Source organism: Mastigoproctus giganteus, chromosome 5 (assembly GCF_048544385.1).
Source record: "Mastigoproctus giganteus isolate SK-2022 chromosome 5, ASM4854438v1, whole genome shotgun sequence".
Classification (NCBI taxonomy): Eukaryota; Metazoa; Arthropoda; class Arachnida; order Uropygi; family Thelyphonidae; genus Mastigoproctus; species Mastigoproctus giganteus.
The window spans coordinates 15,816,178-15,829,504 of record NC_143579.1 but is presented as its reverse complement, the minus strand read 5'-3'; the positions used below and the strand labels follow the sequence as shown (position 1 = coordinate 15,829,504).

The window sequence follows — 13,327 nt, the reverse complement described above, 5'->3', positions numbered from 1 at the left end:
AGCATATTTGCACATACACATATGCTAGGGGCATGTTAAATAAATTCAGTAAATTTTAAGTACTGGTAAATGCATCAAATGCAGAGATAAAGGAGTCATGGTGTCACTCAGACAAAAGGGATGCAGAAATGGAATAAGAGCAGTACATGTACAGAAAGACTCTGTGTGAGTGTAAGATGATCCTGCACAAGACCATAGTCAACCCTGGTGTGTGTGTGTGTGTGTGTGAGAGAGAGAGAGAGAGAGAGAGAGAGAGAGAGAGAGAGAGAGAGAGAGAGAGAGAGAGAGAGAGAAGATACCATACCCTGCAAAGATGATAAATGTAGTGGTGAATATGTTTGTGTAGTACAGTACTGGGTTGTGTTGTTTATGTTGAGTAATTGGTATCTTAGCCTAGCAGGTAGTGGAGTATAGGGGAGGAGAAAGTTATATTCTTGGTTAAGAAGCACAAAATCTAAGGCAGTGCATCCAGTTGATATTATTATTATTATTGTTGCTCTTATATTATTTCTCAGATATATTTGGATCTTAGAAAGGCTTTTGATACTGTTGCACATGGAAGACTGCTGCACAAATCGGAGCAGTGTGGCACTGGAGGCAAATTGCTGCTATGGATAAAGGGATGGACGAGTGGGAGAAGACAGAGAGTGGTAATCAATGGACACTGCTCTTTGTGGACTAATGTTAGTAATGGAGTCCCCCAGGGGACTCCATTACTAACATTGTGTTGGGTCCATTGTTATTTTCTGTATTTATTAATGATATTGAAGTAAATGAAATATCTACTGGGATACTGTTTTCTATATTGTGCACTATGCTGCTGCAACAGGATCTAGAAAATTTGAGCAGATGGGCTGAGAGGTGGCAACTGAAGTTTAACATTGACAAATGTAAAGTACTACATATGGGAAGCAGTAATCCCAGAATAATGTATCAACTGTGTGGTACTACACTAACAGTGGTAGAGAATGAAAAGGACCTGGGGGTTAACTGTGCAGGCAGATATGAAGTTTTCTGAGCAGTGCAGACAGTCTGCAAGAGTAGCTCATGGTGACTTGTCAATAATATTCTGGAATTTTTCTAGCAGGGATAAGGAGGTGATTATCCCCCTTGTATAAGGCAATGGTCAGGCCACACCTTGAGTACTGTATACAGGTATGGAGGCCTCATTTTAGAAAGGATGTGGAACTGCTGGAACGAATACAGAGAAGGGCAACAAGATTAGTGAATGGAACAAAGGATTGCTGTTACACATAAAGGCTTAAGTTTTGCAAATTACATGTGTCTGGAGACTAGGCACCTGCGAGGTGATCTGATTGAGATGTATAAAGCATTGAATGGTTTTAGCATGCTCAAGCTGATGGGATTCTTCTTCCTCTTGCTCAGAATAAGAGATTATAAATTCAAATTGAGGAAAGACAGTTGTAAGATAGATGGGCAGAAGTTTGCCTTTAGCCAGTAGGTGGTTGATTGCCGGAACAAAATTCCATCTGTCGTTGTAGAAGTTGATAGGTTAAACAGATTCAAGACAGAGCCAGACAAACATTTAGAGCGAGTGGATGGGTGAAATGAGAAGGGAGTTTTTTTTTTTTTTTTTGGCCGATGCTATATAAGCTTGCTTTCTTGAATCATGTGCCTTTACCAATGCTAATGTTTTCTGTTATAAAATTTCTCACAATTGCATGGAATAATATCACTTTTTTATGATTATTAATAATGAAACATCTATGAACATATATGTTCATAAGTTCATAAACATATATGTTTACTTTAACATATATGTAAACATAAACATATATGTTTATAAAGTTCATGTTTATTTTCAAAATAAACATGAACTTTATGTAAAGATGTTGGTACCCATATTAGTAATCTTAAATACAGGATGTAAAAGTGTAACTGTAAATGTATATTTTCTATATTTTGAACTTTTTAAAACATACTATGAACTGAAAAAAGTGTAGGCAACTATAACATTTTAATGTGACTATCACCAGTCACATGTTCCCGCAAAACAAGTCCTGCTACATTTGCTATAATAATATCAGATGTTACATGATTAGTAGCAAATTTAACCCTTCAATTCATGTAAATCTGCTGATAATTCTGATCTTTAATGAGTCCTAAAGGGAAAAAAAATTCAGTGGTGTAATGTCTGGAGGATTACAGTCAATCATGGAATGCAGACCACCTCATCTTCTGCACAATTTGGAAATTTCACATAAATTCACAGATATGAAGAAATAAATGAGAGTGTACCACCCTGTTGGTATACTGACATGAACCAACTTTCTTCTAACACAGATCATCGAAGATAATCTGTGGTAGAAGAAAGTTCTCTAACATGTCAAGATATACGATACTAGCGATGGCATTTATATAAATCAAAATGGACCATAAACCTCTATGTAACCAGAAACACAAAACATGTATATCTGAACAATCCAAGGGATTGTCACACAAAAGCTCCACATAAGCATGCAATCTCTCCATTTTCCCAGATTTTAATATAAACAGTAAATAAATTCTTTGTATTCACTAGTTCATTCAGATGAAAAATGCAATTATCACTGAAGCAGATAATAAAACCTTATTTGTTGTGAAAAAATTTTTTGATAGAAATAGCAATGTTTCCTCTTGTAGTCATCTGTAATATATAATTTGCATTTTGTACAGTTTCAGGCTCAAATGTTACTCCAAAACCCATCACATGGTAGGATTGTGTATTGCAAGTTGCCAACTAAACTTGATATGTTTCTATGACTTCAAACAGAAGCTGTACACACATTTTTTTTTTTTTTTTTTGCCACAGTTTATGAGGAGAGTAACTTTATGTTGAGCGACACTATAGCAATGCAGTTTCTATAAGCATCTAAAAGCTTTATGTTAGCTAATCCTAGCTAATAACTCTTTCATTCATCACATACAAAGTCATCCAAATATTTTTGTATGTGGCAAAGAACCTGTAAGAACACAATTCCTGTGTTAGTAGTAAATGAAATATCTACTGGGAGACTGTTTTCTGTATTGTGCAAAAACTATTTTCTATTGCAGATTTTGATTGCTTAAGGAGAAAAATTCATTTCTTTGTCAACTACCATCAAAACTCAACTATAACTACTAGTCACCAATAAAAATTTCAAGATCACAGCTTTCATTCAGTGTTGGAATGTTTTACTAAGGTCAAAATTATAGCCTTAAAAAGTTAAAGCATCATTTGAGTTGCCTTGTATATGTATGAGAAAGTTAGCATTAGTAGAGGCAGAGGCATATGATGCAAGAAAGCAAGCTTATGCGGCATCAGCCAAAAAAAAAAAAAAAAAACCACCACTCCCATTTCACACCTCCGTTCGTTCGAAATACCTGTCCAGCTGAGACTTATATTTATTTACGCTATCAACTTCCACAACAAGGGATGGAAGTCTGTTCCACCAACCAACTACCCGCTGGCTAAAGGCAAATTTCTGCACATCTATCCTACATCTGTCTTTCCTCAATTTGAATTTATGCCCTCTCAGGTGATTATTCTGAGCAAGAGGAAGAATCCCATCAGCATTGAGCATGCTCAAACCATTCAAGGCTTTATACACCTCTATCAGATCACCTCGCTGGTGCCTAGTCTCCAGACACTGTAATTTGCAAAACTTAAGCCTTTCTTCGTAAGAGCACCCCTTTGTTCCATTCACTAATCTTGTTGTCCTTCTCTGTACTCGTTCCAGCAGCTCTACATCCTTCTTGAAATGAGCCTCCAGGCCTGTATACAGTACTCTAGGTGTGGCCTGACCATTGCCTTATACAAGGGAATAATCACCTCCCTATCCCTGCTAGAAAAATTCCTGTATATCATTGACAATACTCCATGAGCTACTCTTGCAGCCCATCTTCACTGCTCAGAGAACTTCATATCTGCCTGCACAAATACCCCCAGGTCCTTTTCATTCTCTACCACTGTCAGCGTAGTACCACAGAGTTGATACGTTGCTCTGGGGTTGCTGTTTCCCATATGCACTTCTTTACATTTATCAATGTTAAACTTCATTTGCCACCTTTCAGCCCATCTGCTCAACCTTTCCAGATCCTGTTGCTGCTGCAGCAGCAGCGTCAGTAGCGTCCTTAACAACCCTGCCAACCTTTGTATTGTCTGCAAACTTGGACATTAACCTTGATATACCATCATCAATATTATTTATAAATATAGAAAACAACAATGGACCAACTGAACCCTGAGGGACTCCACTAATAACATTAGTCCACGATGAGCAGTGTCCATTAATTATCACTCTCTGTCTTCTGCCACTCAACCATCCCTTTATCCATAGCAACAATTTGCTACCAATGCCACACTGCTCCAATTTGTGCAGCAGTCTTCCATGTGCAACAGTATCAAAAGCCTTTCTAAGATCCAAATATATAATATCAAAGTTATTCCCTGCATCCAATTCTTTTGTGACTACATCATAGTATCCAATCAAATTAGTCAGGCAAAGTTGCTGTCAATCACCTATCATTAAAATGGGTAGTCTTTACCAGAAGTATGCTTTGATATATTTTGGTATATATTTTAAAGGACTTTACATCTATTTGTAGGATTTAATTACAAGTATTTACAATACTTGTAATTAAATCCTACAAATGAATGTTAAATCCACTAAAATATATGAATTTACAATCCCATTACAGTCAATGTAATTACAATAAAAAAAAAGTGAAGATATGCTATTTCGTTATTCGGTTTTTTTTTTTAGGAGCATTAGCAAATAAGGCCATATTGCTCCAGGATATGCGGTGGTCATTCCATTCCCCGACCTTTCCGCATCCTCCGTATTTGGTGGTGACGGGCTCGAACCCCGGTCTAATCAAAAAGCGTGTGCTACATACTGCTGCTCCTTCCCACCTGGCTATGGAGGCGCCTGTGAAAATATGCAATCAGCTATGAAAGAAGATTATTTGCATTTAGAGAATATCAAAAAAAAACTCAAGCCAAAGAACTCAATAATGTAGTTGCTTTTTCATTACAGATAATAAATATGGTAAAAAAGCACTGTGATCACATATCATTTCGTTGTGAAATTAATTCCACTTTCTCTTTATTTTAACAAACAAAACATTAGTGCAAAATACATATAAAAATTGGTGCATACCATGTTTTTATTCAGTTTTGGTGGAAGAGTATATACATTTCAACCTAGAAGTTTAACTATAATATCTAATGCAATATCTAAATATAGTAACCAGTACAACTAAAAAATTAAAAAATATAAAGCAAAAAAACCGAACGAGTAATTGTAAGCATCAGTTAAGCTAACTAGAGAAACAATTAAAGAGGTTATTGTTGTTGTTGTTTGGTTTTTAGGAGCATTAGCAACTAAGGCCATATTGCTCCGGGATATGCGGTGATCATTCCCTGACCTTTCCACATCCTCCGTATTTGGTGGTGACAGGCTCGAACCCCGGTCTAATCAAGAAGCGTGTGCTACGGCATTGCTGCTCCTTCCCACCTGGCTACAGAGGCGCCATTAAAAAGGCAACGTTATGTTTACAAAACTATTATGGACCTTGCATGCGTAAGTAGCCTTTCAGCTATCTACGACTTGCAATAGAACTAACTGTGTAACTGTGAATGGTCATAAGAAACGAGAGAAAAAAATAATAATAAAAATCAGTTGCTAAACAAACTTTATATGTATTCATCATAATTTACTTTTCATGGATAACTTGATATACATTATTTCTGAAGTATAGAATTTTTCAAACAATTCTAGAAATGGAAGACTGCTTTTCTGTTGTAATATCATATACAGTGGATTCCGGTTATTTGGGCCACCGGTTAATCGGGGCAGCCGTTTATTTGGGGCAAATCTTAAAAACCAGAACCCAATTGAGAAAATAGCCAGGGTTTACTTCGCTTAATTGGGACAACATGCCGTTTAATCGGGGCAGGAGATCGCAGCACTGGAGATTATCTTACGATTGTCTCCGACCGTACCACCACATGGTTCGGTCGGATTTCTGGAGGTCACAACCATAAAACAATTAGCAGTCACCTGTTTATTGGGCTTTTCTGTTAGCGCAATCGATCATAAACGGACAGTAAATTCGATCTTATTGAATTTGCGATAATACCAACAGCTGGAATTCTGTGGGTTATTACGGTGAAATGTGTTTACACTTCCATGGAATCTCCAATCATATAAAAAAATTAATTTTCAGAATCTTCTCTTCATTCCTATTTTTAAAGCTTCGTAACTTGTTAGTCCGTTCTCACTTGCGCATATCGTGTTACTTGCAATTTGCGTGTGCCGTGTTCTTTGTTATTGATTGCTTATCTTTTTATTGTTTTAAATTTTAACCCCCACCCATGAATGTCAACTAGTTAGTACGTACATATTACAGTACATATTAATTATTCTGATTCAATATCACGTATATTCTTCCAATTTTCACTTATCATTTAATTTTTTAATTGGTAAGGTAATAAAAGGCAAATTTGTACTTAATATATCTTTACTTTTATAGCCTGCGGATAATATTCCTCCTATTTTCGCTAATTAGAATCGCTGTTTAATAGAATTAAAATTCGATTCACAAACGTGATCACAATGACCGGCACTTACTACACATCGTATAGTGAACGGTACTTTACTAGAGTGAGTCCATCGTAACATGATTTGACTGTACAGTGAACCAATTGTAAAGAGGGGGTTCACTGTATTTTTAACTATTTATTTGAAACTTCGAATAACTGGGGTAGCCACTTAATTGGGTCAAAATGCACTGGTCCCGAGGTGTCCCAAATAACCGAAATCGACTGTATTAGATTTTTTAAAGCATCCTTTGTATTTTATAATTCTATATGCATATTGCACCACAATATGCATACAGAATTTTGCACATGCCCATAGGATTAACATCAGAGAACAATGGGAGGTGCAATTAAAAATAAATATCCTTAATAGAATTTGTGTTTGCTAATTGTGCACTTCATCTTCACTTACACTTATATACAGATAGACAACTAATGATAAAGTATGTGTTTCCAACTATATATTTCACTGGCCATTACATATAACAATAGTACAAATACAATCAAGGAAACTGAACAAAATCTCACCAATCTATTGAATCAAAATGTAAGCTTTTTTTTTTTACTATACTATATTTGTATTATGTATTTGCCACACTATATATATATATATATATATATAGGCAGGACTGAAATGTCTGTGAACAAAACAATTTTATAAGAAACTTATCATCATATTGGTTGTCATGAACAATAAATGTGGTTTTCCAGAATGGCTAGAAATCCCACACTTTATTTTAGAGAAGAAACAGAACGCTGATCAAATGTGCACCTTTCATGGCTGATAATTGCAAGTTCTTTGTTTATATGAAGTCTCAAGTTCATACCTCAAAACTACACACAGTGGTTAGGAAGCTTGTCAAAATGGTCAAGGATAGATTTTTAGATAAATTAGATTTTTAGTAATTACATTTAGCAGTACAGTTTTTCATAAATGACCAGCTGACAATGTTTTTTTTTTTTTTTTTGCTAGTATTCCTTTGTACTTACAAAAAAACATACAAATATGTGCTATCTTTGCAATTTGAATAGTGTAACTACTGCAAAGACCTGGCCTTTCAGGTAGTATGCGATTATGACCATTCCAGCTTCATTATGATAGTAACTATAATAAAAATATCAAAGTATACAGCATACTATTTTTGAAATTCAAGCATGAGGCCTTCCCACTTTTGATTTTTCCTCATATGATGTAATTGATTATACTTTCAAATATTAAATTCTCATTATTTTTTAATTCTGATTAATCCTTGCATTTAGTTACCATTACAATCTATTTTATTGCCAAATTTAATCCTTGGATTTAGTTACCATTACAATCTATTTTATTGCCAAATTTTTATTAATATTGTCAGTAATAAATACATCTTGTTTATCTTATATTTCACTCCCATCTAGTCATTTTTTTAAATGATATTTAATCTCTGAATAATTTCATTAAACTCAGTATGGCAGGGGCCATCAACCTACAGCATAAGATCACAAAAACTGAATTCATTCAATTATTTCAATAAGTTATTGTTATGAAAGCCATAATAAAGAAGTTTTCTGTTTTAATTTAAAGCCAGGCTCTTAAATGCATTTTAAAAATTATAAAAACAACAACAGTAGATTTTTTTATATACAGTTTTTTTAAATTAATGAAGTAAATAAACAGGATACTATTTCAATGCAGGAACTGAAATAGTTTATGATGGGATATCAAGTTTAATGTCTACGTTTGCAGATGATACAAAGGTAAGAGAGGGGAAAAAAAAAACATGGTGTAAGCATTATTTCTTAAACCTAGACCTTTTGAACTTTAAAATTAATTACTGGGATGCAAAACTCTCCATTAGAGTGAATTTGGCACACCACTTTTAAGAAGTGTCAAACCCTGTAGTAGGGTTTATTAAAATAGAGAAAATAAGGATAACTCTTCTTATATGAATCAAAGTAGCTTACTTATTAAGTGGAAAATTACTTATTAATTGCTAAAAAATATTTTAGCATGTTAATTTAATTGAGAATTTAAAATATATCAATTAATATAATTTAAATTCAAAAATTAACATGCTAAAAGATTTTTTAAAATATTATACTTAATGCCTAATAATCCTATACTTTACAATACGATGTGTTCTGACACAAATTATGTGAAAAGACAATCCACATCAAAAAAGGTGTTTTACTTATTATCCTACCTGCTCTGAGTGCCTCTACCCCAGGAGGAAGCCATATATCAGTAGGACGGAGGAGGAGGAAGATGGTATCCTTGTCTACTGTTTGAAAATAGATATCATCTTCCACCTCAGTACCATCACTCTCTAACAAAATCCTCAGGTCCGAGGAACTAGTATATCCTAGCCTCTCTGAACCTGAAAAGTAAACAAAAATATACATTTCAGAAGAAAATAAACTGAACCTGGGCAATAGCATATTTCTGAAAATTTTCTTGTAGTTAAATCTATAGAATATGAAATACAACTTTCATGAATCCTGTGGCCATAAAAGTTTTGCTATGCATGTAACTGCTGTCTAACTTAGTCATAAAGATCTGATATATTCAAAACACAATATTTATTAACAAGCATGAAAAAAAAGGATGAAACATTTTTCAATTTCCACTTCTGTGATGTTTCATTTTAAGAATACATACATTTTGTTCCAAGAAATGTCTAACTGTGATGGTGGCAGTCCAGAAAACAAATACATTGCCTTCTCAACACTTAATTAGGACCATGAACCAATATCATGTTGGAATGCATTAACTCAAATCACTGCTCCAACGTGATGTTGCATAGAGTCAACAAAGTGTTGAAAAGTGGCATAAGGAATATATATATTAGCGTAATGAAGTAGTTAAAAAATAAATAAAAAATAGTACAAAATATAAAAAGAAAATTAAGAAAATAAATATAAAGCTATCATTAGAGGCAGCAAAATGCACATTCCTCCACATGATGCCCAATGTATAACTGATATTAAATCAAAATTAATGCCAGTAGCATGGCAAAACTGTTGAGCGAAAAATAATAAATTAAACATAATAATCAACAGGGAAGGAAAATAAAAGGTAAGCCTAAAAATTGTAGCAGAAAATCTCCAAATAAATTTAGAAAATCCAATTCAAAATAATAAATCAATTTTAAAATTTAGAGCCAATTACATAAGAATTTGCGGCACCCTCCCCCCCCCCTCATAAGCTGCCAGTTTCGAATTACGTGAAATATCACAAATAGAGACTAAACTAACGACAAAATAAGATAAAACCAAAATAACAAAAATAGACTGACAATTATGCCCCATATCAACAGAGGACCACAAGGCCAATAATGGTCAGGGAATCGCTGCATTTCAATTGCTAGACAAATCGTCGCAAAGGCAAACCGACCGAAGAACCAAACGCCACCCTACACCCAATCGAACCGCCAATGCAGAGGATTTGAATAACGGTGGTCCTTATGCAGAAAAAAATAAAAATATAAAACAGACAGACTAGCACTCCAACACAAAGCCACACCACTGACAATGTAAGCTTAACCAGCTTATATAGACAAATAAATAAAATACTATAGATGGCAGTACAGGCACAGCATTAGCACATCAAACCCACTACTACCATTTTATTTACATATATTAGCATAATGAAGTAGTATTTTTTAACTACTTCATTATGCTAATATATGTAAATAAAATGGTAGTAGTGGGTTTGATGTGCTAATGTTGCGCCTGTACCACCATTGCAATAAGCAGGGTCTCTGTTTCTGTTATGATGTATACGTTTCGTACGTATACATCATAAGAGAAACAGAGACCCTGCTTACTGCAGTGACTCCTACAGTTTTGGCTGCCGACCCTTTGAAGAAGTTGATTGATTGATTGATTTTGATTTTTTGTGGCGCAAAAACAGCAAGGTTATAGTGCGCTATGGAAATTTTGAAGAAGTAGTTAAAGTCCTAGGACCCACTGCATTAGGTACTATTTTTGTTGTTTAGGCGCCTCCGTAGCCAGGTGGGCAGAAGCAGCAGTGCATAGCACACACTTCTTGATCAGACCGGGGTTCGAGACCGTGACTACCAAATACTGAGGATGCGGAAAGGTCAGGGAATGACCACTACATATCCCCGGAGCAATATGGTCTTAGTTGCTAATGCTCCTAAAAACCAAATAACAAACAAACAAACAAACCATTTTTGTTATCATGTTAATCTTAATTTCATTAATTTCAGGTAATCTGCTTTTACCTTGCAGGCATACTCAATTTTTTCCATTATAATTACACTTGACAGGTCAGCACCCCTACCCAATACATTGATAAAATACATTTGTCTATATATATAAATATTATAGAGCATATATATATATATGATGTATAATATATATATATATATATATATATATATATATATAATGGTGATTTATATTTATATAATAATATAAATATATATAAATTTTCCATTATATATATACAACTTATATATATAATGGAAAAAAGTAAGTTGTATAATATATTGAATTAAGTATGCATAAATGGATATGAAAGTTATACAAAGTGCCAGTAACTAGAAGAGTGAGGAAAGTAGAAAAAGAAGTGAAGTAGATTTGTGAAAGGTGAAAGAATATTAATATCCTAGAGGTTACGATGAATTAAGAAAATTATGGGCTGAATTGCCAAGCCAATATAAAGTGGGGGAACTGTAAAGTAAAATTAGTATATCAAAATACTAATAAAATGCAAATAAAATTAAAATGGTATAGCTGTCATCAGATATGGGGAGAAACATTTTTAGTAAATGGTCTAATATCGGTAATGCAAAAATGCTTGATCTGATGTCAGCTGAAATAAATATTGATACATGATCAGGTATTTCATCAGGGGACTACACCTTACTACACCTTACCATGTATCAGGAATTGTATTTCTATACTTGTCCATTGTAGTACAAGAAAAGTGAAAGGCCAAAAAAGGAAAGAAAATGAAATTAGCACTTTCTAATACAGTATGGACAAGGTAGTCCCTAAACTTGATCCTATACTCCCCAAATTGTACTCCCCAAATTCCAGTTCTGCATTCCTTATATCTGTGACACCACATCTCTGATATCCCAACAATATCTGCCTTTGATGTTTTGACCAGCACCTCAAATTCATCAAATTTATTTACCAAACTCCTAGCATTGGTGTATATGCAACTACACATGCACCTGTTCCTATTCTTAGCTACCCTAACACAACCCATGTGTTTACTTGTACCACAGTGACTCCCAGCAGTCTCTGAAATACCCTCCATCTTGTTTTCCAGACTGCTGCTCATTCCAATAGAAGCAGTGCAAGAATCACTTTCATCTCTGCCAGTGGCTACTGTTAATCTATTAGTCCGTGTATTCCACCAAGCTAGCAGTTTTCCGACCCATCCAACACTGCCTTGATAGCCTCAACAAATATTCTTGCACCCTTTCTATTTAAGTGTATCCCATTCCTGTAGAAGCAGTCTCTCCTGTTAACCTTTAAGGGGTTACACTGAATACCCATTTATATATATATATATATATATATATAGCATATATAAAAGATAAGAAATGCAAGAAAGAGAAAAGGAAACAAGGAAAACAGAAAGAGAGGGGGGGAAGGAAACAAGGAAAACGGAAAGAGAGAGGAGAAAAGAAAAGAAGAAAACAAGAAGATAAGAAAGTGCAATACAAGGGCGATTCGGACATTCATTCTTTTCTTATTCTCGCTATCTTCGCCTCTCTTTTTTTACTACATTTTCCCTCCCCTATCCTGTATTACTTCCCATTTCTATGCTGCTGCCTGTTACACATTTTTTTTTTTTTTTTTTTCACCTTAACTTAATTCAACAGTTTTACTGAAATATACACACTGCATTGGGGCTACCTTACTCGTGTTTCTGGAGGTTTTATTTTTAATATTAATATCCTGGGTTTTTTTTTTCCCCCACAATATTATTATTCTTTAATGCTACCTCCATCAACATGGGTTTGTATAGAAACAGTGTTTTGGTACATGATCAGGTGTAGTCAAAATTAAGATAAAATAAAATTAAATTAAAATTAAAATAGCAAGCAACACATTTTTTCCATTTCTTTGTGCACACAATTATTTACAAATTTTATACAAAACTTACAAAGAAGATATACATATACAATTTTATATACATTAACATTCTCATTAAATATATATAAGATACAATGTAATAAGATACAAAGATACAATCACACACATCAAAAATTCTGTTAAAAATCATAAAAATACGAATAAAAGGTAAAATCGAACAGTATTTAGAGGACACACAATTCGCATTTATAAAGAACATATCTACAAGAAAAGCAATAGGAACTTTCATATTTGAAAGAATGATAAACAATGTATGTGTGCTTTATTGACTATGAAAAAGCATTTGACATAGTAATTTGGAATGAGCTTTTTCCTCTACTAGAAACAGGGGATGTTCAGAAAAATTAATTGACTAATATCTGGCTCATTAGCATTAGTAGAGGCATATGATGCAAGAAAGCAAGGTAATGCAGCATCAGCCCAAAAAAAAAAAAAAAAAACACTCCCATTTTACATCTCCGTTCGTTCGAAATACCTGTCCAGCTGAGCCTTAAATTTATTTAGGCTATCAACTTCCACAACAAGGGATGGAAGTCTGTTCCACCAACCAACTACCCGCTGGCTAAAGGCAAATTTCCGCACATCTATCCTACATCTGTCTTTCCTCAATTTGAATTTATGCCTTCT

At 34.2% G+C, this 13,327-nt stretch overlaps 1 protein-coding gene across 2 annotated transcripts in view; it reads right to left on the bottom strand.

Annotated features, from left to right (window-relative positions):
- Positions 1-13,327, bottom strand: part of Drep2 (DNA fragmentation factor-related protein 2) — a 228,130-nt gene that overhangs the window by 120,924 nt on the left and 93,879 nt on the right. The window contains exon 3 of one of the 2 annotated variants that reach the window (XM_090373086.1): positions 8,767-8,940. In XM_090373086.1, the coding sequence (XP_090229212.1) occupies positions 8,767-8,940 (174 nt within the window). Of the gene's footprint in view, positions 1-8,766; positions 8,941-13,327 lie in introns of those variants that run through there. The other variant, XM_090373087.1, reaches the window with a different exon arrangement.